Source organism: Podarcis cretensis, assembly GCF_951804945.1.
Source record: "Podarcis cretensis genome assembly, chromosome: 13".
Classification (NCBI taxonomy): Eukaryota; Metazoa; Chordata; class Lepidosauria; order Squamata; family Lacertidae; genus Podarcis; species Podarcis cretensis.
Window position 1 is genome coordinate 12,203,021 of NC_137182.1, and position 25,013 is coordinate 12,228,033.

Genomic DNA, 25,013 nt, shown 5'->3' on the forward strand with positions numbered 1-25,013 from the left:
TATTCAGAATTGGCCGTTGAATGCACATCTGATTAAACCTGTGGGGCCTGATTCAGCCAAGTGAAAGGAAAGCGGAAGGCTGCTTCTGTGGAGAAAGAGATGGGCAGGGAGACTAAAAGCCCTACCATCTTCTTCTTCTGCAAGGGGAATAACTAACAAAAAGGGAGCAAAACACACACAGAGAATTTTTTACAGCCCCACAGTTATTGTTGTTGTTTGAGTTTATTTATTTATTGAATTATTTAAGCATGCAAAATAGGGCACGGATGTAAGGGTTGATGGGTCGAAGTAGGCATGATGGAAGCAACAGTATTTGTTCTTTAAGTGTGTCTGCCACATTTACATGTGAGGAAGCCAGAAACTAGCAAACAAGCAAGAGAATAAGAAAGCTAGCCACTATGGTCTGCATTGCTGACACACATCTAAAGAAGCAGGTAAGTGTTGGCACTTTTAAGTCAATGGTTTTTATTCACACAATGTTCCTAGTTGCACCTCAGCTGTGTCATATCTACAGGAAACTGCCAAGAATAGACCCACACCCCATGTCATTCTGGCCTCCTTCGGGAGAAAGGGTGCAATATAAATTCAACAAATAAAATAATTATGAGTGTTCCAGCTTGCGAACATTCTTTGGAAGCCAAACGTCCGACATGGCTTCCGACTGAGTGCAGGAAGCTCCTGCAGCCAATCGGAAGCCGTCCTTCCCCCGCCTTCTAAAGCCCACCACTCTCAACAAACTCTCAACTGCCTCCCCCCCCCCCGCAACATTCAGACTCGCTCTAATAGCCTGAAAGGACACTGCACTCTTTCTACAACTATGGCTGAGTTTCGCAAAGGTGAGAGCCTGGTAGCTACAATGCACAGGATCATTTTGGTGGATGTCATGTGCTTTAAAAGCTCATTAGATGCACTTTAAATCATAGGATTATAGAAATGTAGAGTTGGGAGGGACCCTGAGGGTCATCTAGACCAGCCCCCTTCAATGCAGGAGTCTCAGCTAAATCATCCATGGCAGATGGCCACCCCACCTCTGCTGAAAAACCTCCAAGGAAGGAGAGTCTACTGCCTCCTGAGGAATTTCTTCCCACTGTCAAGCAGCTCTTGCTGTCAGAAAGTTCTTCCTGAAGTTGAGTTGGCATCTCCTTTTTGTAGCTTGAAGCCATGGCTTCAAGTCCTAAGGGCTTCTGGAGCAGGAGAAAACAAGCTTCCTTCCTGTGACGGCCCTTGAGATATGGTCAGGGCTGCATGGTGTGGCTCTCATATCTACGTCCTGAGAGAGAGAGAGCAAAACGTTTCTCTCTCCCCTTTCTCCAGCCCAGGCAGAATTGCAAGGGGTCAGTGCATCTGGCTGGTAAGGAGATGGTCGGAGTTTGGAGCCCAGCCAGGGCTGGCTGTGGGCAGGATCCTGGCATTGCCAGGGGTTGGACTAGATGACCCTTGGGATCCCTTCCAACTCTACCATCAAGCAGCCAAAGGAAGGGGCGGAGGAGCAAGATGCAGAAACAGGGGAGGCACAACCACACACCCCAACAGCACCCTCTGGCCTGACCCACGGTGGCCTCATCCCACCACACTTTGACCCCCAAATTTATTTTTCTTAATTCATCCGCCTGACAATCCAGCAGCCCGGCGCCTGTTTTCCAGCTGATGTCACAAAGTGCTGCTTTGCAAGCAAGCCTTATAATGCCCTGCAAGAGGGATGCCTGTCAGATGACGGTGAGAGAAATGGATTCTGAAGGTAGGAGGCCCAGAGGCTTCACGAACGAATGAAAGAAGGGGAAGCCACCATGTATAAAAATGGCAACTTGGACGTCGTGGTATGTTAATTCCATGGGGAATCCATTCCCCACATGTGCCAGGAGGTCGTAGCGCCAACCTGAGCGAAACGGAGCTGGGGGGGGGGGAGCAGGCCTGTATTGCCTCAGCCCCTCACCCCCCTCCTTCCAAGCCAGGGGTCAGGCCGTCGTGTGCCCAGGCAGGAGCAGCAAGCGAGGGGGCTGTGCCCCAGAATAAAAGCACTGGGAAGGGCCAACGGGACCCCTGTCCCCTAGATTGGATGCCTATGTCAACAAATACAATGTCCTTCTTTCTTTGCAGGGCCATGGTTTGGGAGAGCGGCTTAAGGCCAAGAAGCAGCAGCCCAGCGGTGCAAGGGGGAAACTCTGAATGTGCAGGCATGTTGTGACCTTCTGTGGCAGGGGAAGTTGCCCCCCAAACATTGAGGAAGGGAGGGAACTGGGAAGGCATACAGGAGGGGGTGAAAGAGAAACTTTTGAGGGTGCTGTGCCCCAGAAGAAAATTATTGGGGACGGCCCACGGGACCCCCGTCCCCTAGAGAGTACAATGTCCTTCTTCCTTCGCAGGGCCGTGGTTTGGGAAAACCTCCAGAAGCCCAGCAGCAGCCCAGTGGTGCCACGAAACCAACCAAAATGTGGAGGTATGCTGTGACTTTGTGTGGCAGGAAAGTGTTTCACAGTCATCTTGCCAGCTGGAGGAGGAAGGTCTGATTTAGATATTCCTATAGTTTTATGTGAAGTGTTTCTCTGTGGTCCACCTGGGCAGGACACGGAGCATGATCCTCTCCCATGCCAACACCACATCCCAAGGTTGGGAAAGGGTGCAATATAAATTCAACAAATAAAATAATTATGAGTGTTACAGCTTGCGAACGTTCTTTGGAAGCCGAACGTCTAACACGGCTTCCGACTGAGTACAGGAAGCTCCTGCAGCCAATCGGAAGCCGCCCCTTGCTCCCTCTTCTAGAACACACCCCTGTCAACAAACTCTCAACTGCCTCCCCCACAACATTCAAACTCGCTTTCAAAGCCTGAAAGGACCCTACTGTACTGCTGTACTCTTTCTGTAACAGTCTCCACTATGAGTGAGTTTCGCAAAGGTGAGAGCCTGGAAGCTACAGTGCACAGGATCATTTTGGGGACATCATGTGCTTTAAATGCTCATTAGATGCACTTTAAATCATAGGATTATAGAATTGTAGAATGGGGAGGGACCCTGAGGGTCATCTAGATCAGCCCCCTTCAATGCAGGAGTCTCAGCTAAATCATCAATGGCAGATGGCCATCCCACCTTTGCTGAAAAACCTCCAAGGAAGGAGAGTCTACTGTCTCCTGAGGGATTTCTTCCCACTGTCAAACAGCTCTTGCTGTCAGAAAGTTCTTCCTGAGGTTGAGTCGGAATCTCCTTTTTGTAGCTTAAAGCCACGGCTTCAAGTCCTAAGGGCTTCTGGAGCAGGAGAAAACAAGCTTCCTCCCTGTGACGGCCCTTGAGATATTGTCGGGGCTGCACGGTGTGGCTCTCATATCCATGTTTCCCTGGCTCCCTGGCTTGCCTTGTCCACAGCTGTCGATAGCTTGGCAGGTCCTCAGCTGTGGTGCCCAGATGAGATTTTCTGTTATGAATAACTGGTTGGTAACCTCCTATGTTTTTATTTTCCTTTCTGTCTCACAGCTTCTCAAAAAGGAAGGCCAATGCAGCGGCTGTGGCGCCAGGAAGCACTGCAAGTCGTGGTATGTTAATTCCATGGGGAATCCATTCCCCACATGTGCCATATAGGGCTGGGGTGTGGAGCAGGCCTGCCTCAAATAATTGGGGAGGGCCCAGGGGACCCCGGTGCCCTAGAGTGGATGCTTATGCCAGGAAAATACAATACAATGTCCTTCGTCTCTCCCAGGGCCATGGTTTGGGAGAGCGGCTTAAGGCCAAGAAGCAGCAGCCCAGCAGTGCCATGGCGAAACCAGAATTTGAAGGTATGCTGTGACCTTCTGTGGCAGGGGAAGTTGCCCCCCAAACATTGAGGAAGGGAGGGAACTGGGAAGGCATACAGGAGGGGGTGAAAGAGAAACTTTTGAGGGTGCTGTGCCCCAGAAGAAGATTATTGGGGACGGCACACGGGACCCCTGTCCCCTAGAAAGTACAATGTCCTTCTTCCTTCGCAGGGCCGTGGTTTGGGAAGACCTCCAGAAGCCCAGCAGCAGCCCAGTGGTGCCACGAAACCAACCAAAATGTGGAGGTATGCTGTGACCTTGTGTGGCAGGGGAAGTGTTTCACAGTCATCTTGCCAGCTGGAAGAGGAAGGTCTGATTTAGATATTCCTATAATTTTATGTGAAGTGTTTCTCAGTGGTCCACCTGGGCAGGACACAGAGCGTGATCCTCTCCCATGCCAACACCACATCCCAAGGTTGGGCCTGGGCCGTTTTAGGTTGGCACGGCCAGTGCGCTCACACTGGGCACCATGCTGCAGAGAGTGCCAAAACAATGCTGAAGAACAAGAGGGAGGGGTGCCAAATTTTAGCATTGCACAGGGCACTCTTTAAATTTGAGAGCCCAATGTACACCCTGGTTGGGAATGCTTCTGTGGAGATGAATCCCAGAATTCTCCCCACCCACATCCTTCCTAGAAAAAAGCAAAATATATCAATCTTTGGTCCAGAACCTAGGTACTACACCCTCACTAAAGGAGATTGTATGGATGATTCACTAAATGATGACGTGTGTACCTGAGCTTATGGCTTCAAATTCTCTTTATCCTATATGCTGCTTTATTACAAAAATGACGACTATACTGATCCTTAAACTGAATAGATATTTGCCCAACCACCCCCTCCAGAACCCACTGTTCTCAACTGACTCTCAACTGCCTCACATTCAAACTCCTTTTCAAATCCTCATCCAATCATCACTCACCATCAGAATTCCACACTCTCCCTTTCCCCCTCCCTCCCTCCTTCAAATTTCCATAATAATTCTAATACAATTACCTTAATAACCCTATTCCATTCAATATTTTAAACACGCTGCTCCCTATAACCATACTGTTAGAAGCACTTGAGTTCCTGGTTCCTAGGAAATGGGGGTGATGAAACTGCAGGTTCTTCATCCCTGTTCTAAAAAGCAGATGTCTTCCCCCAAATGATCCTGGGAATGGCAGTTTGTTAGGGGTTCTGGGGGTTGTAGGTCTGTGAGAGGGAAGCCGCAATGCCCAGGATCATTCAGGGGAAAGTCATGTGCTTTAAATTGGATGCTCTTTAAAACATAGCATCATAGAATTTAGAGTTGGAAGGGACCCCGAGGGTCATCTAGTCCAACCCCCTGCAATGCAGAAATCTCAACTAGATGATCCATGGCTGATGGGCATCCAAGCGCTGCTTAAAAACCTCCAAGGAAGGAGAGTCACTGTTTCAGGCCCTAAGGGCCTCTGGAGGAGAAAACAAGCTTGCTCCATCCTCCTTCTGATGGCCCTTTAGACTTTGCTTATTGAAAGGGCTGCATGGTGTGGCTCCCATATCAGTGTTATGAGAGTGTAAGTAGCACATTTCTCTCTCCCCTTTCTCCACACCATACAGAATTGCAATGGTAACCAGAAGGCTGGAGTTTGGAGCCCAGCCAGGGCTGGCTGTGGGCAGGATCCTTGCATTGCCCGGGGTTGGACTAGATGACCCTTGGCATCCCTTCCAGCCCTGCCATGCTATGATTATATCAAACAGCTAAAGGAACAAAAAGATGCTTCTGAAACATTTGGGAATCATAGGAACACTCTCCCCACCAGTGGATTCCAGCAAGAGCTTGTATCTTCCTTAGGAGAGAGGCAGGCCAGAACAAAGGGGGAAATGCTCCAACTTCAGGCAAGTGGAAATGCCAGTTGAGTGCCCCATATTATAGGAATGCTTCCTTCCCATGGCTCCCACCCTCATGCGCCAGACTGGTGCTAGCATGGCTGGGAGCCAGGCGCTTGCTGATTGCTCTGTTTTCTTTGCAGGGAAAGAGCCTTTCCCCAACGTTTACTTCATTCTGGCCAAATCCCTGGAGAGATGGGATAACCCTCAGGTACTGGGGCGGAAGGAAGGAGTCCCTGTGAAACGCATTTGGGGAGTCTGTGGCTTCCAGCAAGTGCTTTTCACAAGCATTGCTCCCTTCAACACAGGGGAAGCCGAGCATAGCCATCCCGGCTAGTTGCCTTGGATAGGCCTCTCCTCCATGCAATTGTCTAGCCCTCTTTGAAAGCCATCCCATCCAAGATGCTCTTGTGGTGCATCTGATTCTCCTGTGCTTCCTTGCCCCTGCAAGGAGATGATTATTGTGAGATCCTTTGGTTAACATCTATCTGGGCTGGAAAATATTAAAGAGTTGGAGGACTGGTGAGCTTCCCTTGAAGCACAACTGATCAAAGGCAGGCAGATCTGTTAGCATCTTGATAAAGATGCTCCAATGACAAAGGATGCTATCATACCCAGCAAGTGTCTCAGAAAAAGGTCCCAAGCTGATGGAGAAGAGAGCAGGTTAAGTGGTCAGCGGGGCTCCAGGTTGCCATTTCTGGATCCCACCACAGCCCTTCCAAGTTGCCCAAGAAATCAATGCCACAACCGTTTTTTCCTCGCACCTCCTCTTCATGATCACCTCGTGGGGCCTTCTCAGACATACGCTGTGTCTGAACCAGCAGATCCCACCCAGTCAGAAAAGGAGTGTGTGCAGTCATACCAGAAATAAGCAAAATAACTAAACAGGTACTCGAAGTCACCCCAGAACTGGCCCTACTGAACATATTACAAGATAACAATGCCCACTCACACTAGAAAGAAATACTACACACGGTATTTCTTTTTAAATTGGCTTCAAGCGCATCTAATATGGTGAAGGAGGTGAGGACAGGTGACCCCACCTAGGCCCGAAGTCACCCCCCCCCCCAAAGCAGGCTCAAACCTTCTCAAAGCTTTTCAAAATCATTTTCTCAGCAGCTAAGCATCTGCTCATTTGCTCTGCTGTTGCAAGGCAAAATGTTATTCTTTTATCAGTATGAGAAGGCTTCAAAAAGTTAATGAATAGACTCTGTCAGAGCAGGCCGAGAACTGACTTTTATCTCATTCAGTTGCAACATCTTTGGACATGCTGAACCGCTCTCACCCCCCCCCCCCTTTCCTGGGAAGAGTTCCAAGACAGGAGCTTTCTGTTCATGCTCAGAGGAACTCATGGGGCAGGACTCTGGAAGAGGAGGAGAAAGGGGAGGGAACTGGGAGAGAATATATACTCTGTGCAAATGACTGTGAACTTGTGCTTGTTTGTGAACTATCACACTTGCTCCTTCTTCCAGTTCATGGATGGTAGAAATAAAGCTTTTTCTCCGAAACTATTCCTTGAGTGTCTGTTGACTCCCATTTTTCCCTCCCCGGGCGCAATATTTTTCCCACTCGAGGGCAAAGCCTCATAAGGCTACAATAGGAATAAAGGATTTTATCCTAAACTTATCTCTTGAAGAAAGTGCATCTAAGGCATCAGGTGCACTTCTGCCATTTCTTTGCCGTTCCCTCACTCTTTGTCTCCTTGTTTTGTGGTTAACATTTGGCAAGGTGGCTTTTGCTTGTTTCTCAAGCTCATCAAAATATTCCCTTTCAAAAATCCAGAAGTGAACTGTACAAACTTGCACAAGAACTCAAAACAGGTCTGATTTCTGAAGGGCTTTGCTGACCTTGTGAAAACAACCTAGCACACGGATGTACTGTATTTTTTGCTCTATAAGACTCACTTTTTCCCTCCTAAAAAATAAGGGGAAATGTGTGTGTGTGTTATGGAGCGAATGCAGGCCGCGCAGCTATCCCAGAAGCCAGAACAGCAAGAGGGATTGCTGCTTTCAATGCGAACCGATCCCTCTTGCTGTTCTGGCTTCTGAGATTCAGAATATTTTTTTCCTTGTTTTCCTCCTCCAAAAACTAGGTGCGTCTTGTGGTCTGGTGCGTCTTATAGAGCGAAAAATACGGTATATCTCTAAGATTCTGTAGACTTTGGCTGTGAACTGGGGCCCTACAAAAAAATAATAATAATCAAGTTGCGCCCCACTGCTTCAAATTGGGCCCCACTGGCTGGACCTGATTCTCATAGTTGCTGGGCCTGAGTTGCCCTGCCCTCGCATGAAGTCTTGGGTTTGCAATTTTGGGAGAGGGGAGGCTGCCCGCTGGGGGGGGGGACAGGCTGGGGAGGCCCCATAGATTTAGAAGCCCTAGGCTTCAGCCTATTTAGCCTATACAAAAATCTGACCCTGCCCCCCTCTTTTCTTCCCAACCCTGTACTGCATGTAACACCAATGTCTAACAACAAATGTAAGTGAAGAACCTAAAGAGACAATGCATGTGTTTTTGAGGGGAAATTATTTTATTTAAAAAAAGAAAAGGTGTGTGGCAGACTCCAGTATTTAAAGAGCCCCCACCCCTATTACATGATTAGAACCAGAACATAAACCTATGAAACTAGAAAAGAGCAAAAAAAATCAATGTTTGATCCAGAATCTAGGTACTACACCCTCACTAAAAGAAGAACTGTAGGGATGATTCACTAAACGATTGTAGGATGACGTGTGGACCTGAGCTTATGGCCTCAAATTCTTTTTATCTCATATGCTGCTTTATTACAAAAATGGCGACTAGACTAATAATAATAATAATAATTTATATTTTTATTTATACCCTGCCCTCCCCAGCCAAGACAGGGCTCAGGGCGGCTAACACCAGGTATAAAAACAATTGATTAAAATACAACTTAAAAACAAGATTAAAATGCAACATTAAGATGCAGCCTCGTTTCAGTAGAAACTCAAATCAAAAACTTTTTGACTACTGATCCTTAAACTGAATAGTTATTTGCCCAGCCACCCCCCCCCCGAACCCACTGCTCTCAACTGCCTCTCAACTGCCTCACATTCAAACTCCTTTTCAAATCCTCATCCAATCATCACTCACCCCCAGAATTCCACACTCTCCCTTTCCCCCTCCCTCCCTCCTTGACATTCCCATAATAATTCTAATGCAATTACCTTAATAGCCCTATTACATTCAACATTTTTAGCATGCTGCTCCCTATAACCATATTGCTAGAAGCACTTGAGTTCCTGGTTCCTAGGAAATGGGGGTGAGCAAACTGCAGGTTTTTCATCCTTGTTCTAAAAAGCAGATATCTTCCCCTAAACAATCCCAGGAATTGTAGTTTGTTAGGGGTTCTGGGGGTTGTAGGTCTGTGAGAGGGAAGCCGCAATGCCCAGGATCATTCAGGGGAAAGTCATGTGCATGCTCTTTAAAACATAGCATCATAGAATTGTAGAGTTGGAAGGGACCCCGAGGGTCATCTAGCCCAACCCCAACCCAACCCCCCGCAATGCAATTCCTCCCTCCTCCCTGTGACGGCCCTAGAGAGCAAAACGTTTCTCTCTCCCCTTTCTCCACCCCATGTAGAATTGCAAGGGGTCAGTGCATCTGCTTGGTAAGAAAATGGTTGGAGTCTGGAACCCAGCCAGGGCTGGCTGTGGGCCGGAGTTGGACTAGATGGCCCTTGAGATCCCTTCCAACTCTACCAACTCTGGCGATGGGGGGCAGCCTCCAAGACCACATAACACCGGTCTTGAAAGACCACATTGGCTCCCAGTACATTTCCGAGCACAATGCAAAATATTGGTGTTGACCTTTAAAGCCCGAAACAGCCTCAAGCGCCCAGTATACCTGAAGGAGCGTCTCCACCCCCATCGTTCAACCTGGACACTGAGGTCCAGCGCCGAGGGCCTTCTGGCGGTTCCCTCACTGTGAGAAGCCAAGTTACAGGGAACCAGGCAGAGGGCCTTCTTGGTGGTGGCACCCTCCCTGTGGAACGCCCTCCCACCAGATGTCAAAGAGATAAACTACCTGACATTTAGAAGACATCTGAAGGCAGCCATGTTTAGGGAAGTTTTTAATGTGTGACATTTTAATGTATTTTTAATCTTTGTTGGAAGCTGCCCAGAGTGACTGGGGAGACACAGCCAGATGGGCTGGATACAAAAAAAATATTATTATTATTATTATTATTATTATTATTATTATTATTATTTTATTTTATTATTGTTATACCATGCTGTGATTCTATATAAGCAGCTAAAGGAAGGGGCGGGGGAGCAAGATGCAGAACCAAGGGAGGCACAACCACACACTTCAACAGCATCCTCTGACCTGACCCACAGTGACCCACCATGGCCTCATCCCAGCACACTTTGACCCTCCTGGTTTTATTTTTCTTTATTCAGCTGCCTGACAACCCAGCAGCCTGGCCCCTGTTTGCCAGCTGATGTCACAAAGTGCCGTTTTGCAAGCAAGGAGTCCTTCTGAAACATTTGGGGGTCGTAGGAACACTCCCCCCACCAGTGGCTTCCAGCAAGAACTTGCTTTGCAGCGAGGGAAAGACTCAGCCTGGGAGCTACCGCATCTTGGGAGGGACTGGAGCCCGGACGAAGGACTCTTTCCTCAGAGGTAATGGGACAGGGGGACAGACGGTTGCCTTAGGAAAGGCCTGCAGGATCAGACCAAGGGCCTGTCTGGTCCAGCCTCCTCTTCTCCAAGGGACCACCCAGATGCGAGTGGGAATGCCGCAAGCAGGATCCAAGCCCAAGAGCCTTCTGCCCACCTGGGACAGCTTTTCTGAAGCATTGTTTCCTCCATCAGGACTAGTAGTCTTTGACCGCCCCCTCCTCCGTTCAGTCACCTAATCCTATTTTAAAGCAGTGTTTCCCAACCTTGGGCCTCCAGCTGTTTTTGGACTACAACTCCCATCATCCCTAGCTAGCAAGACCAGTGGTCAGGGATGATGGGAATTGTAGTTCAAAAACAGCTGGAGGCCCAAGGTTGGGAAACACTGTTTTAAAGCCATGCAGTTAGAGATGCTCTTCTGCTGCATCTCCTGGTCATCTGATGGTTCCTGCCAAAAGGCGGCTCTTGTGAGCTCCACAGTGGGATCTGCTCTCAGTTCCTGGTGTGGGTGTGAGAGCTGGATGGGTGTCTGAGGGGACATTCTGTCCCTGGTGTTCGGTCTGTGACAGCCCATTCACATGTTCAGGGATTCTTCCCTCGAAGCAGTGCATAGCATCGAGTTCTCCCCTGCTTCAAAGATCCCTTCTTTCTTCCAGGATCTCCTGTCTGTACCGCTGCGGCTGCTGCCAAAGCCACCATGTAAATAGAACAGGTAAGTTGAGAGTAGAGAGAGTATGTGTTCATGCTGTGGAGGCACTTCTGAAAAAAGGCTGACACTATTAAGACAGATTTGGGAACTGGGGGACAACTCTCATTTTCCTCGACAAGAGTACAACTGCGAAGATTACAAAACTCCCCCCTCAGTGATTTTATCTCCTGCAAATTTGCACAGCAGCATGGTGGGACAAGGCGATAATTGGGGAATCCGCTGACAGTGAGAGGCCATTCACATGAGAGCCCATGCGATATCTTACTTCCTCCACAGAGTCATGACTCCAGGGATGAGGCTCCAGCTCCAGCTCCCAGGATAAAGGACCAGAGGACATCCCTGCGGTTCCTGGTTGCCATGCCTCGCGCCTCTTCCCCACTGCCCCTTCTCTGTGGGGCATGGCTCCTTCCCGGCCCTGTCTGGCGCAGAAGCAGCAGCCAAAGCTTCCTCCAATTAAGACAGCTGCTCAGCTAATTTCTGTGAGAGAGGAGACTTTGGCTGCTGCTTCTGAGCTAGGCCATCCGGGATGGAGCCCAGACGCCCGTACGGAGGCCAAGTGGGGAAAGCTTCTAAGATGAGGTAGGGGAAAATGTTTCCCTCCCATGTCCCTGGCCCTCATGCCTCAGACTGGTGCTATCTTGGAGGGGAGCCAGGCACCTGCTGATGTCTTTGTTTGCTTTGCAGCAAGAGAAAGCAGCAGCCTGGGAACCACCTCCCTGAAGGGAATAGAGCCCAGGAAAAGGACAGATGAGTCGCAGGTACAGGGGCAGGGGAAGGAGGGGGGGCCTTATGAAACACCTAAGAACGGTCTGCTGGATAAGACCAAGGGCTCAACCTTTGCAGCAGCAGCAGCATTGGAGGGGCAGGCACAGCCAACCACATCCTTTATGCAGTAGGCAAACCCAAATGGCCCCAGCCAGGACTTCCGGGTTAGCGCCATCGCCTAATGGCAGATTCCCTCCGAGCTCCGGAGGGAATCGGCTCAGTAGGGATCGGGTTCTGCCGCGCCAGCGACGCAGGGACCCTTAAAAACCACAGGCACGGATGCCTGTGGACTTGGTAACTCGGTGGGCACCATTAGCGCCCCCCGACCCGCAAAGGAGCCTTTTTAAAGGCTACGGAACGGGGGACGGGGAGCGGCGCAGTGCTGAGAGTCTTCTGCTTCCCCTGCTGAGCGAAGCCGCATGCCATGGACGGAGAGCGCTGACTTTTTCCTTTGAACATTCGGACCGAAAGCAACAACCCGTGAGTAATATGGAAATTGGACTTAAAAGGGAAATTTCTTCTTTTAAATTCGGCACGATCAGGGGAGGTGTAAAAAGGAAGTCCCCCCCCCCCCGCCTTGTAGATAATCTAAAGCAAGGATTAGACAACTAAAGTTGAGAGAAACATCTTCGTCTTTTTTGAAGAAAAACTATTAATTTCGCGATTGGACAGTACAATTAATTTTGCTGGAGGATAAGAATCGGTTTGGAAAGTTAAAGTGTAACCCCCCGAGACCCGGGAGTGATCCGTGAGAGAGCCTGTCAAAAAGATACAGAAGACTTTGACAGCTGTCAAATTAGCTGTCAAAGTTGGGGAATAAAAGGAAACTTTGTTTTTGGTGACTCTGCTGGTTAGATTTTCTTTAATTTGGATACAAATTGTTGGGAACAAAGGAAAATAAGTTACATTGGACTTTTGGATTGAAACTGGAAAGATACTAAGTAAACATAATCCCCCTAGAGAGGATTTTTGAGACATTGCAAGAAATGGCTGCAAGTGGAAAATTACTCACTGAGCTGAATAGGACCTTCTATCTCCTGGGAAAGCTCCAGGAACTCCAGGGAGAGCTCCAGGACCAGAGCGATATTTTGGCTACAAGGGTAATAACATTGAATGAAACAGTAAATAATCTTACTGGAACAGGAAGAGACTTGACATAAGTCTTTGTTGTTGAACCAAAAGCCCTTGAAGTTGGAACAGAAGCCGTTGCAGCTGGGAAGAAGAAATCTGATAAATCTGAGAAAGTGGTACAAGAGATATATGAGGATTTGGTGGAAAATGAAGGTGAAGCTACAATGTTGTGGAAGATCAAGCTAGACCAGAGGCCTGGTAGCACAAATTTGATTAAGATGGAAGTTGGAGCTTTTGGAACATATAGACTTAAAAGATTTAAGAAACAAAATTTGAGCTCCACTTTTAAATAGAGAGGCCTGCTTGGAAGAAAAATGGACATTATTGGGACAGAGCTTCTTCGAGAGTTGGTGTTGAATATAAAGGACTGTAAAAAAAAACCGGCAGAGAGAAATTGAGAGAGGTCCAAGAGCCTCGGAAGTTTGGGATCCAGGTTGAGAATAGATGGACTGATGGACATTGGTTTGGGGATCAAAACGGGGAAAGGGAGGGTGGGATTTGGGAATCCAAAGGGTGTTAAAACATAATTTGTTAAGTTCTTTTTTATATATATTTTTTGCAACTTTATGGAATGTGGGAAAATCGTGGAAGGGAAATTTGGGTCGATTTTAGGAAAAAGGTTTAAGATTAAGTTAAAATTGGGTTTTTTAAATTAAATAGATATAAGGTTCTTAAAAATAAATTGAGGAATGGAAGAAAAAAGAAAAGGAAAATAACAGCATGATTTAAACAAATTATTAAGTTAAGGTTGAGAAATAAGATAAGAACTTGTTGAGCGGTTAACATAAACTGGAATACAAGAAGGGGAGGGGGGGGAGGTCTGAGAAATAAGGTGAAGGAAAATAAGGTTTTTTAAAAAATATTATGTGTTTTTTAACTGTTTTCTTTTTTGATATATATTTTTTTCTGTTCTTTTAATTTTTGTTTTTTGTCTTTGTATTATTTGGAAAATTTCAATAAATATTAATTAAAAAAACAACAACAAATGGCCCCAGCCAATCAGCCAAATGGTAAAATTTCTACCAGGCCCCTGCTCCAAAGCAGACTACCCCATGACAGGCATAGCAAGGTCAGCGCAAACAAACCCTAATTAAAGGCCAAGGCTTCCCCCCAAGTTGCTTCCAGTTCACCGCAGTTATCTTCTCTCAAGCTCAAGCTCGCCAGCTTGGGGGGGGGGGGAGGGAGCTGTAAGGTTTCACAAACCCCCAAGGGACTGAGGAGGCTTTCCCCAGTTCGAGGAGAATTGCTGCAGCGTCTTTTGGGACCCCCAACCCAAACCATGAGGCGAGGTGAGGGAGTCCTCCGGACATTTAGCTGCAAAGAGAGAATACCTTTTTAAAAAGATACCGGCATGTGCCAGGCCTTGCAGGGCCTCCATGCCCTCAGCTTCTACAGTGGCTTCCTGTCCCTCACGGGCCTCACCGTGGACTGCTATGTGGCCATCGTGTGGGCACCCGTCGCCCACCGCCTGCACTCCTCCGCCACCTGCTGGGGTCAGCTTTGCTCAGGGCTAGTGTGGCTGCTCTCCACGGGTCTGGCGCTGCCCCATTTCTTGCATGCCCGTGTAGAGGACTATGGGGGCATTTGCCTCTGCAGGGTGGTGGACGTAACAGCAGCAGTCAGCCTGGCGCAAGTGGCCTTGGGTTTTGCGCTCCCATTCGCAGTCATGGCGACCTGCTACACAGAGATCACCTGACTAAGACTAAGGACTCTCGCCTCAGAGGTAATGGGACAGGGAGAAGGAAACACACAAGAAGGGCCTGTGGGATCAGGCCAAGGGCCCATCTGGTCCAGCCTCCTCTTCTCACAGGCGCCACCCAGATGCCACTGGGAAAGCAGCAAATAGGATTCCAACCCAAGAAGCAGTGCATAGCGTCCAGTTCTCCCCTGCTTCAATGATCCTTTCTTTCCTGCAGGATCTCCTGTCTGCCCTGCTGTGGTTGCTGCCCAAGCCACCATGTAAATAGAACAGGTAAGAGGAAGGGGAAAATTGCATGGGGCAGGGAGAACACCCTACAAGTTGAACGTACGTGTTCATGCTGTGGATGCATTTCTGGGAAAAGGCTGACACTAATAAGACGGGTTTGGGAACCGCAGCTCTCCTACAGGTGATGCTTGATTACAACTCCCATTATCCTTGACCATTGTCCTTTTTCTCTTGCTTTTCAGCTTAAAAGGACAAAAAAAAAAAAAAACAGTTATTGTTCCTTATGGGAGACAGAGAGCTCGCTTGTAATACACAAGGTTTCCCAACAGTCAGAGTAAAGCAGAATACAACTGAAGCAATGAGAAGCAAAGTGGCAGAGACGTCGGAACGTGGGGGCACCTGTCACCCATTGCCTGCACTCCTCCACCACCTGCTGGGGTCGGCTTTGCTCAGGGCTGGTGTGGCTGCTCTCCATGGCTCTGGCACTGCCCCATTTCATGTACGCCCGCGTTGAGGACTACGGGGGTGTTCACCTCTGCAGGATGGCAGACATCACAGCGGCCGTCAGCCTGGTGCAAGTGGCCTTGGGTTTTGTGCTCCCGTTCGCAGTCAGGGCGGCCTCCTACACAGCGATCACCCGTGCTCTCCTGGCCTCTCCGTGTGCCCAGTCTCTCAAGGCCCTGCGCTTGGTCTTCCTGGCTTTGCAGTTGCCCTATGCGCTGCTCACTGGACACGACTGATTTGATGGGACACCAAGCGTCAAGCTGCAAAGTCATCCTCCGCCGGGACTTGGCCCTCCTCATCACTAGTGCCTTGGCCTTCTTCTCCTGCTTTTCAGCCAAACACCCAGGTGGCCATGTTGCAAATGGACGTCCTGCAGCTTCTGGGGTCCATCTGGCAGCCTGCAAGGGAGATGTGATGGGCCTGGATGATGACATGGCGCAGCTCTCAGGGAAATGCAGTGATGCGCAATCTCGCCCTGGCCCTCCCTGGCTACCCACAGAATAGAATCCTATTATTATAAATAAAATCCTCATAAATTCTTATTATGTTGGCTCCACAGGCTCTCTTTCCACTTGGTGACCTGTTACTTATTTTAGCACCCACTTTGGAAGGGTCAGATGAGCTGTTACATCAATACAGGGACTGGAATTACTTAACAGCTGGAGGATAAGCTGACCGGATAAAAACAATTGATTTTGCTAATTCTCGAGACTGGATTGCCCTGATGGTGACATGGTGCAGCTCTCTGGGAAAAGGCAGCAATGCAAAATCTTGCACTGATGCTCCCTGGCTACTCATACATGAACTGCATCCAAAAAATTAGCCCATCAGCATTTCTTGAACTAGCAGGGTTTAGTCCCAGAACCTCTTTTGAAATTCTGGCATTCGTCCCTAGAACAATAATAAAGAACTGAGCACTTCTGAGCATTTACAGAGTGTCTTTCTCCAAGAGTTGGGTAAAGATAGCTAGCCTTGACCCACCTGAATTTGGAAAGGAAATATTTTATGGGCAGAGGGATGAGTGGAAAATATTATTATTATTATTATTATTATTATTATTATTATTATTATTATTATTATCAGCGTCACCCGTCACTGATGCATGTGGCCTGGCTCCCTGGCTTGACTTGTCCACAGCTGTTGATAGTTTGGCAGGTCCTCAGCTGTGGTCCCCATATTATATTTTCTGTTGTGAATATCTTGTTGAGTACAAGGTTGAACCATACGGCCTTTCCATGCCTCTCTTTTCTTAACTCTAAGGCTGCGTATACATCACATCTTCAAGTCATTCCTAAACATGTCCTAAAAGGTAATGGGACCTCGACAGTTAAGTCCAGTCGGAACGACTCTGGGGTTGCAGCGCTCATCTCGCTTTACTGGCCGAAGGAGCCGGCATTTGTCCGCAGACAGTTTTTCCGGGTCATGTGGCCAGCATGACTAAGCCACTTCTGGCGAAACCAGTGCAGCACACGGAAACGCCGTTTACCTTCCCGTTAGAGTGGTACCTATTTATCTACTTGCACTTTGACGTGCTTTCGAACTGCTAGGTTGGCAGGAACAGGGACCAAACCATGGGCGCTCACCCCATCACAGGGATTCGAACCGCCGACCTTCCGAATGACAAGCCCTAGGCTCATTTTAAAAAGAATTTCCCAAAGTTTCACGATCTTGCTACTTTGTGGGATGGGTCTGGGGGTACAGCTAAACCTTTAGTCTCAGAGTATATGGCCATAGAATAAATCACAGAATTGTGGAGTTGGAAGAGACCTTGAGGACATCTAGTCCAACCCCCTGCAGTGCAGGGCTTGAACCCACAACCCGGAGATTAAGGGTCTCGTGCTCTGACCTATCTAGGATAATTGTTCTGGTAATGCTGAAAATGGAGCTCGGCACATGTCCAGGTAAAATTTTTATTTAATATAATCCAAGGCTGGTATTGATAGATCCCCAACACAAATTCAAACCTGCTTCTTGCCCTTCTATAGCCTTCCAAATGACAAGTATTCATTTAGTTAGTGACAATACACCATAGGATGTAATGCAGATGCTTTCAAAAACTGTATTTTGCTGCCCCCACGTGGCCAGAGCTGGTTTCAGCTATTGCCTCCCTTGAATTCAGCTTTCCGAATTGACGCTTCTGAGATTTTGACTCCCTGATCCAAGATGCTATGCTACTCACCTCAGTGATTTTTTGAAAGCAGCTTGGTGTCCAGCAAGAACGCAGCTTGATAATAACACGTCAGGTCATGCGTGTTCTTTTGGCATACTTATAATCCAGGTATTCTCTTCAACAATAATGCATTATCCAGACTCGGATAATGCATTGCATCCATATCGTAACAGAGGCAACCCAACGGGTCCCAGCACAACTTCCGCAACTGCTTGAGGTCCCTCTTCCATCCGAATCCTTGATCTCTCTTCCCCTCCCTGCTCTCCTGACTTGGCTTCTCGCTGTTGATGTTACTTGGATGTCAAGACGGATGAATGATGCAGCGAGAAAACAACTAAAAAGGTGGCGCAAAATGCCAGCTGGTGGAGATACAAGTATCTGCCATGGCTGCACCTAACTCACTGCAAATAAGGATTGGATCGAGGCCCTTCTGTCTGCAAGGGAGATGCTCTACCACGGAGCCACTTATAAAGGAGGAACATAGTAGTTAGGTTCCCTATGAGGTGGCGGCATAAGGCATGCCTCTCCCCTATGGCTTCAGTTCCCCCGAAACGTAAGCACCGTCGCCTTCACAATAGGTAAAGGTAAAGGGACCCCTGACCATTAGGTCCAGTCGTGGCCGACTCTGGGGTTGCGGCGCTCATCTCGCTTTATTGGCCGAGGGAGCCAGCGTACAGTTTCCGGGTCATGTGGCCAGCATGACTAAGCCGCTTCTGGCGAACCAGAGCAGCGCACAGAAACGCCGTTTACCTTCCCGCTGGAGCGGTACCTATTTATCTACTTGCACTTTGACATGCTTTCAAATTGCTAGGTTGGCAGGAGCAGGGAACGAGCAACGGGAGCTCACCCCGTCACGGGGATTCGAACCGCCGACCTTCTGATCGGCAAGTCCTAGGCTCTGTGGTTTAACCCACAGCCTATGTGAAGGAGGTGAGGACAGGTGCCCCACCTAGGCCTGAAGTCACCTAGGCCTCAAAACTGTCCAAAATTCCTTTTGCCTTCTAAAAATCCACAGCTAAAGTTTCCCTCTGTTTTCTCACAAGATGCTGTTGCAAAGGCAAACCATTACTTTTATCAGTAGGAGAGAGCTTCAAAAAAGCTAATGAATAGGCTCTGTCAGAGCAAGCCTGAGAACTGACTCTTATCCCATTTGGTTGTAACACATCTTTGGACAAGCTGAACGCAAGGCTTCTGATCCCCCTTTCCTGGGAAGGGCGCCAAGAGTCCCAATAGTCCCAAGACAGGAGCTTTCTGTTCATGCTCAGGGGAACTCATGGGGCAGGACTCTTGAGGAGGAGGAGAAGGGGGAGGGAACTGGAAGGGGAATATATGCTCTGTGCAAATGACTGTGAACCCGTGCTTGTTTGTGAATCTATCGCACTTGCTCCTTCTACCAGTTCATGGATGGTAGAAATAAAGCTTTTCCTCTGAAACTATTCCTTGAGTGTCTGTTGACTCCCATTTTCCCCTTCCCGGGCGCAATACTCTTCCCAACCCAAGGGCAAAGCCTCATAAGGCTACATATGTGTCAGGGGCTCAGGAGCAGAGGCACAGGGAAGAGAGGAGATGGAGAGCGAAGGGGAAGAATCCGAGGGGAGCGTAGGAGAAGAGGACAGTGGACCGAGGGATTCCATGAGCCTCTCCAGCGAATCGGAAGATTCACAGAAGGGGGCACCAGTGGCCAGGGGTAGGGGGTTCCCAAGGGGAATGCCCCAGGAGCAAGGGGGGCAGCAGGGACTCCCAGAGCAGTAGCTGGAAATCAGGACCAGCTTCCCCACCAGAGCAGAGTGGGGGGGAAGAGTCCCAAGGATCGGGGCCAGTGCATTCCCCACCAGGGAGAGAAGATAAGGCAGGGCTGACCACGCCTCCATCAGAAAGTCGGACAACGGAGGAGAGGTCAGATCCGGCCAGTATCCCGGAAGAGGGAAGCAGTGACCAAAGTAGTGTAACGGTTAGGAGAAAGGTCACTGGGCTGGCGCGAGAGGCAAGTTCAAATGTACAGGAGCGCGGGACAGCAGAGAATGAGGATTGGGAACCGGGTCCTAAAGCCCGCCGGAGGGAGGGGGAGGAGCTAAGCGACTCAGCGTTGGAAGAGTCCAGAAAGGGCAATGCCCCAGCGGGCAGGAGGACCCAGAGGAGGAGAGAGCAGCGTAAAAGGTGGAGCAGGGCTAGGATCTTAAACTGGTGTCATAGGGGAGGAGACTCAGACGGGACTTCGCCGATCTAGGGTTTAAGACGTAGGGCTGCACGCTGTGGCTTTGAAATGGAAACTGAACTTCAATAAAGACTTTTGTACATTACTACAGCCTAGCGTTGGTCCTCTGTGAGCTGGGACCTAGAGGTCTTTTTAATTTTATTTTCAATGCATAATTACAATATAAGATTCAAAAATAAAGCATAAATAAGAAAAAAGAAAGAAAAAAGAAAAACGAAGAAAAACAATATCAGCAACAAAACGTAACAAAACAGACATTCATTTTTACTTCCTTCCACCCTTTTTAGACTTTAAATTTCCCATTTATCTTATTTGTTGTGTTATTTTATTTACATATATGTTACTTCTGGTTTTATGCCTTTTATAGCCGTTTCTTCATTTCACTAACCCTGCAAAACTCATTCATTACATATTGATATATTTATTCCAGAACCATGTTTTTTCATGTACTCTTTAACACAGTCCCATTCTTTTATTAATTTTTAATCTGATTGCCCCCTCAAGACTGCCGTTAACCTTGCTGAGTCTCCCATTCACATGAGAGCCCATACTGGATCCGGCTTCCTCCACAGGGCCCTGCTCCAGGGACGAGACTCCAGCTCCAGCTCCCGGGATGGAGGGCGAGATAACATCCCGGCGGTTCCCGGCTGCCATCCCGCGCGCCTCTTCCCCACTGCCCCGTCTCCGTGCGGGCATGGCTCCTTCCCGGCCCTGTTTGGCGCAGAAGCAGCAGCCAAAGTTTCCTCCCATTAAAACCGCATCTAGAGTTATTTCGGAGAGGGAGGAGACTTTGGTTGCTGCTTCTGAGCTAGGCCGGCCAGGACGAAGCCAGTGTTTTGGGAAATAGATAGTTCTCCATGTTTTGGCTTCAGTATAGGCATACAGCCGTCAAGGACCACCTAGATCTCAAACCAGGTCGTGTTGTGCTTATTCTTGCCATCTTCTTCTTCTTCTTCTTTAGAAATGCTGCCCCAAAAACATTAACACCAGAGCTAGGTTGAGAAATCTTATGAAATCTCAAAAGTTGGCAGAAATATATTGCATTTCAGGTTCTTTCTTTGCCTTCTTAGCCCATATTTCTCCAGGGATGAGGCTTCAGATCCGGCTCCCGGGACGAAGAGCAAGATACCATCCCGGCGGTTCCCGGCTGAGGACCCTCGCGCCAGTTCCCCACTGCCCCGTCTCCGTGTGGGCATGGCTCCTCCCCGGCCCTGCCTGCAGCAGAAGCAGCAGACAAGGTTTCCTCCAATTCGAAGAACATCTCGAGTTATTTTAGAGAGGGAGGAAACCTTGGCTGCTGCTTCCGAGCTAGGCCGGCCGGGGCAGAGCCAAGATGCCCAAACGGAGGCGGAGGCCAGGTTTGGGGAACTTGTAAGATCAGGTAGGAGGAAATGCTCCCTTCCCAGGTCCCCCACCCTCCTGCCCCGGACTGGGGCTAGCGGGGCTGGGAGCGCCGGCTGATGTCTCCTTTGCTTTGCAGCGAGGGAACGACTCAGCCTCGGAGCTGCCGCATCCCGGGAGGGACTGAAGCCCAGGTGGAGGATACCTGCCTCGGAGGTAATGGGACAGGGGGAAGCAACCTTCAGCATTTAAAGATCCCTTTAAAGATCCTCTGCTTTAAAGATCCCTTCTTTCTTGCAGAATCTCCCCCCTGCACCGCTGTGGCTGCTGCCCAAGCCTCCTCCCAGAAGACCGTAGGATGTTCCGGCGGAACCATAATAAATGGATGCATTTAGCTGAAGTTGCTAATGTCTCTCATTTTTGTCTGAGTGAAACATATGATATGCACACTTACCTTAAGAAATTGTCTGATCCCAGTTTGTACACAGCCTTTCCATATGGCACATGCCACACACATGGGAAAGTGGTTTTCTAAATGGATTCCTGAAGGTATCATTGGTTATACCAATCTCCATGATTGGGGACAGGTGAAACAAAAGTTACCTCTGGATGAAATATCATTATATTTTGTGTGTGTGGGGGGTCTTTACGCTTGGAAACCCAAAACTCACCAGGGGCCCTCTGAGCCTGTGCAAAGGGCATGTCCTTCACCCTCAAGGACTGTCTTTCCGCGTAGAACCCTGCCTAAGCGTGATACTCCTGAGCAGTGCACTGGCTAGGCAGGATTTTATTGCTTTATCTGATCTATGCTTTGCCGCTCACAATTTGCAGGTTTGGCGGTCGCGGGCCAGGGGGGGTGCCGAAATGTCATCTTCCTTCAGGATGGCACCTGGGGCGACACCCCCCCCCCCGCCGCCGCCAGTACGCCCCTGGCCACTAACAGGATTTGAGCCCAAGAGCCCTCTGTCCACCTGTAACGGCTTTTTGAAGCACCGTCCCTGGCATTCGGTCTGTGACAGACCATTCACATGTTCAGGGATTCTTCCCTCGAAGCAGCGCGTAGCGTCCAGTTCTCCCCTGCCTCAAAGATCCCTTCTTTCTTGCAGGATCTCACTTGTGCACCGCTGTGGCTGCTGCCAAAACCACCACACAAATAGAATAGGTAAGAGGAAGAAAGGGAAAGTTGCATGGAGCGGGGAGAACACCCTATAAGCTAACAGTCTGTGTTCATGCTGTGTTTACATGTAAAGTTCTTAATTGGTGTTGACAAAAGAGAGGAAGGTTGTGGGTGACTGTTAATGCTATTTCTCAGCCCATCCTGTCCGCCCTACTGATGTCTCTCTGTTTTTGATTTTTTGATTACAGGGTGAAGCTGGGTGGCCTTGGCTAAAGCGTTTGCCTTGCATGGAATAATGGCGAAGTGGGGAACGGCTCAGAGTTCAGGTAGGTAGAAATGCCAATTGAGTGCCCCATATTATAGGAATGCTTCCTTCCCATGTCTCCCACCCTCATGCGCCAGACTGGTGCTAGCATGGCTGGGAGCCAGGCGCTTGCCGATTGCTCCGTTTTCTTTGCAGGGAAGGAACCTTTCCCCAACGTTGACCTTGTTCTGGCCAAATCCCTGGAGAGATGTGACGACCCTCAGGTACTGGGGCAGAAGGAAGGGGTCCTTCTGAAACATGTTTGGGGAGTCATAAGAGCCCTGTCCCCTGTGGCTGTTTCCAAAGCCGCCCTTATGAAAAGAAGAGGTAAGAGGAAGGAAAGATTTGCACGGGGCTGGAAGAACACCCTACAAGTTGAGTGTCAACAGAAAATAGGAGAAGAACCATGCATGAGAGCAGAGAGGAGACGCTATCGTCCCAAAGTGGGTGGACCAAGCTTTCTTTGGGAGCAGTGTCAGGGCAGGGGCATTGGGCATCCATTCCCCACGTCTGTCAGGATGTTACCAAGTCCTTCTTCCTCTACAGGGCCACGCTTCAAGAGAATGGTCTCCGTCACCAGCACACAAGCTGATGGACACAGAGCAAAACTCCGTCTTCCGTGGCGTTCCATTCCGGCCTTTCTAGATTGTAAAGTCCTGACTAGCCGGCTGAGGGGATGTTCTGTCCCTGGCATTTGGTCTGTGACTGTGACAGACCATTCACATGTTCAGGGATTCTTACCCCAAAACAACCCTTAGCTCTTTTCCCATGAACAGGTAAGAGGAAGGGGAAATTTGCATGGAGTGGGGAGAACACACTACAAGTTGAGTGTACGTGTTGATGCTGTAGAGGCATTTCTGTAAAAAGACTTACACTAATAAGGCGGGTTTGGGAACTGGGGGACAACTCCCATTTTCCTTGACCAATGCGTGCCCAGGTGGAGACCCTCACCCCTCCAGATGACAGGCTCATAGTCTTAAGGGCCATGCCTTTTTGTTTCAAATAAACCAGGTATTTTAGCACATCGGATTCCCTAGCTGACCACCTATGGCGTGAGCAAAATCTGGCCCTGAACCCCTCAAAAGATGACCAAGCTCTCGTGTAAGCCCACAGTGTAGAAGGGAATGATACACATGTCCTGTGTGACTTCTCTTGTCCAGTTCCCCACAGTTCCTCCAGCAAGGTCTCTGGCAGCTGGGTGGCCTCGGGAGCCAAATCGCGAAAACGCTTCATCTGAAAACGAGACAAGGCATCTGCGATGTTGTTACTGAGGCCTGAAACGAAACTCGTCAAGAAGGAAATGTTACCTTTGAGGCATTCTAATACAAAGAGGCGGAGGATGCTGATTTCGCCGACTGCTTGACGACAAGTCTTGCCACTTGCTTGTCTGACCAGAAGCACACCCTTTCTGGGTTGTAAAGTCCTTCCAAGGCGCTGGAGGAATCCATGCTTCTCAGTGCCCTGCATGTCTTCTGGGATGCCATTCATGATGTCTGAATGTGCCAGTCCCTGACAGGAAAAGGGCATCACTGGCACAGGTTAATGCTCAGTAAAGAAATTGGAGGAACTGGTTGCTTTCGATATGCCAACAATTAAATAATATCTTGTGATAAAGATTGTTTTTTTAAAAAAGAAACAGTTTTCTTTCGTTCTCTGCCTTTTCTGGGAGCTCTGCTTAAGAAGGCTGGTTCTCATCAGAACTTTTTCCTTGGAGTCCTTGAAGCTGCAGGTGAAATCACACCCGCTTCTCCTCCTTCAGGCTGCTGTTCAGCAGGTGAAGCTGATTCCTACCCATGCCACTATCCCCCTGCCCAAGGTGCACCTCCACCTGCCAAATGGGTGCTGCCCTTTGGGGAGCACGAGGGTGGAAGTGTTGGACCAACCAGGGGGGAGGGGGAGCAGAGACTTGCAAGACATCTTCCCATGAGGATTTTCCATTAAGTCCATGTCCATGAAAATGGCCATAGCCCCCCCAATTTCTATCATCTTCTCTGACGATCACACGTAGCCGAGTAAGATTGCCTTCCATGAACACAATCTTAACAGCGAGTTCATAATAGGCAGAGGAGGCCAATTCTGAATCCACACGTCCTTCCATGGTAGGGACATAGATTTCTGGGCGGGAGCTGATCACGGTGAGAGTTTGCCAAACATGCTTCCTCTTAGATTGTTTTTCCCTTTTGTCCTGAGTTCGAGTGTCCAAAGTACATGACATCATTGGTAAAGGCTGTTCTCCATTTGGAGTGCTCACAGGCCAGCCTTTCCCGACTGTTTATACAACATTTCTTTTAGATATGCCTTGAGGGAGTCTTTTAACCTCTTTCGTTGACCACCAGCATTACGCTTTCCATTTGTAAGTTGCTTGGGAAGACGAGAATCAGGCATAGCCCAGGTCTGTAAGCTGCTTCCCAGGCGCTTGGAGGGGGTGGTGCGAGGCTCCTGGGCCTTAGCAGTACAAGCCAAGCCCTGGCTCTGTGGCTCATCTAAACTGAGGGAATTTTGTTTCTGGGCAGCTGGCAGAGCCCCTCTTCACTGGGCATGGGACTGCCACATG

The 25,013-nt window shown here is 48.9% G+C and overlaps 2 protein-coding genes across 5 annotated transcripts in view; both read left to right on the forward strand.

The window, feature by feature from the left end:
• Positions 1 to 3,358: 3,358 nt before the first annotated feature.
• The window catches only part of LOC307201015 (uncharacterized protein), a 38,681-nt gene continuing 17,026 nt past the window's right edge, over positions 3,359 to 25,013 (forward strand). Inside the window, exon 1 of the mRNA XM_079950146.1 lies at positions 3,359 to 3,527. Within this exon, the coding sequence (XP_079806272.1) occupies positions 3,489 to 3,527 (39 nt within the window). The 5' untranslated portion in view covers positions 3,359 to 3,488. The remainder of the gene's footprint in view (positions 3,528 to 25,013) is intronic.
• On the forward strand, positions 3,710 to 15,857 carry LOC307201040 (uncharacterized protein; the record flags this gene model as incomplete). 4 transcript variants are annotated; one of them, XR_013832490.1, is made up of 7 exons in its annotated part: positions 3,710 to 4,875; positions 10,057 to 10,279; positions 10,933 to 10,988; positions 11,262 to 11,564; positions 11,670 to 11,743; positions 14,798 to 14,853; positions 15,051 to 15,496. XR_013832490.1 is itself a non-coding variant. In XM_079950178.1 (5 exons), 4 exons carry the CDS (start codon positions 8,854 to 8,856, stop codon positions 14,846 to 14,848), a joined length of 243 nt encoding a protein of 80 aa, XP_079806304.1. In that variant the 3' UTR covers positions 14,849 to 14,853; positions 15,051 to 15,496. The 4 variants fall into 4 exon arrangements, 3 of the variants coding, with proteins under 3 accessions (XP_079806304.1, XP_079806303.1, XP_079806302.1); XM_079950178.1 differs by lacking the exons at positions 3,710 to 4,875; positions 10,057 to 10,279; positions 11,262 to 11,564 and adding an exon at positions 7,878 to 8,915; XM_079950177.1 differs by lacking the exons at positions 3,710 to 4,875; positions 11,262 to 11,564; positions 15,051 to 15,496 and adding an exon at positions 15,647 to 15,857 and having other exon boundaries at positions 10,098 to 10,279.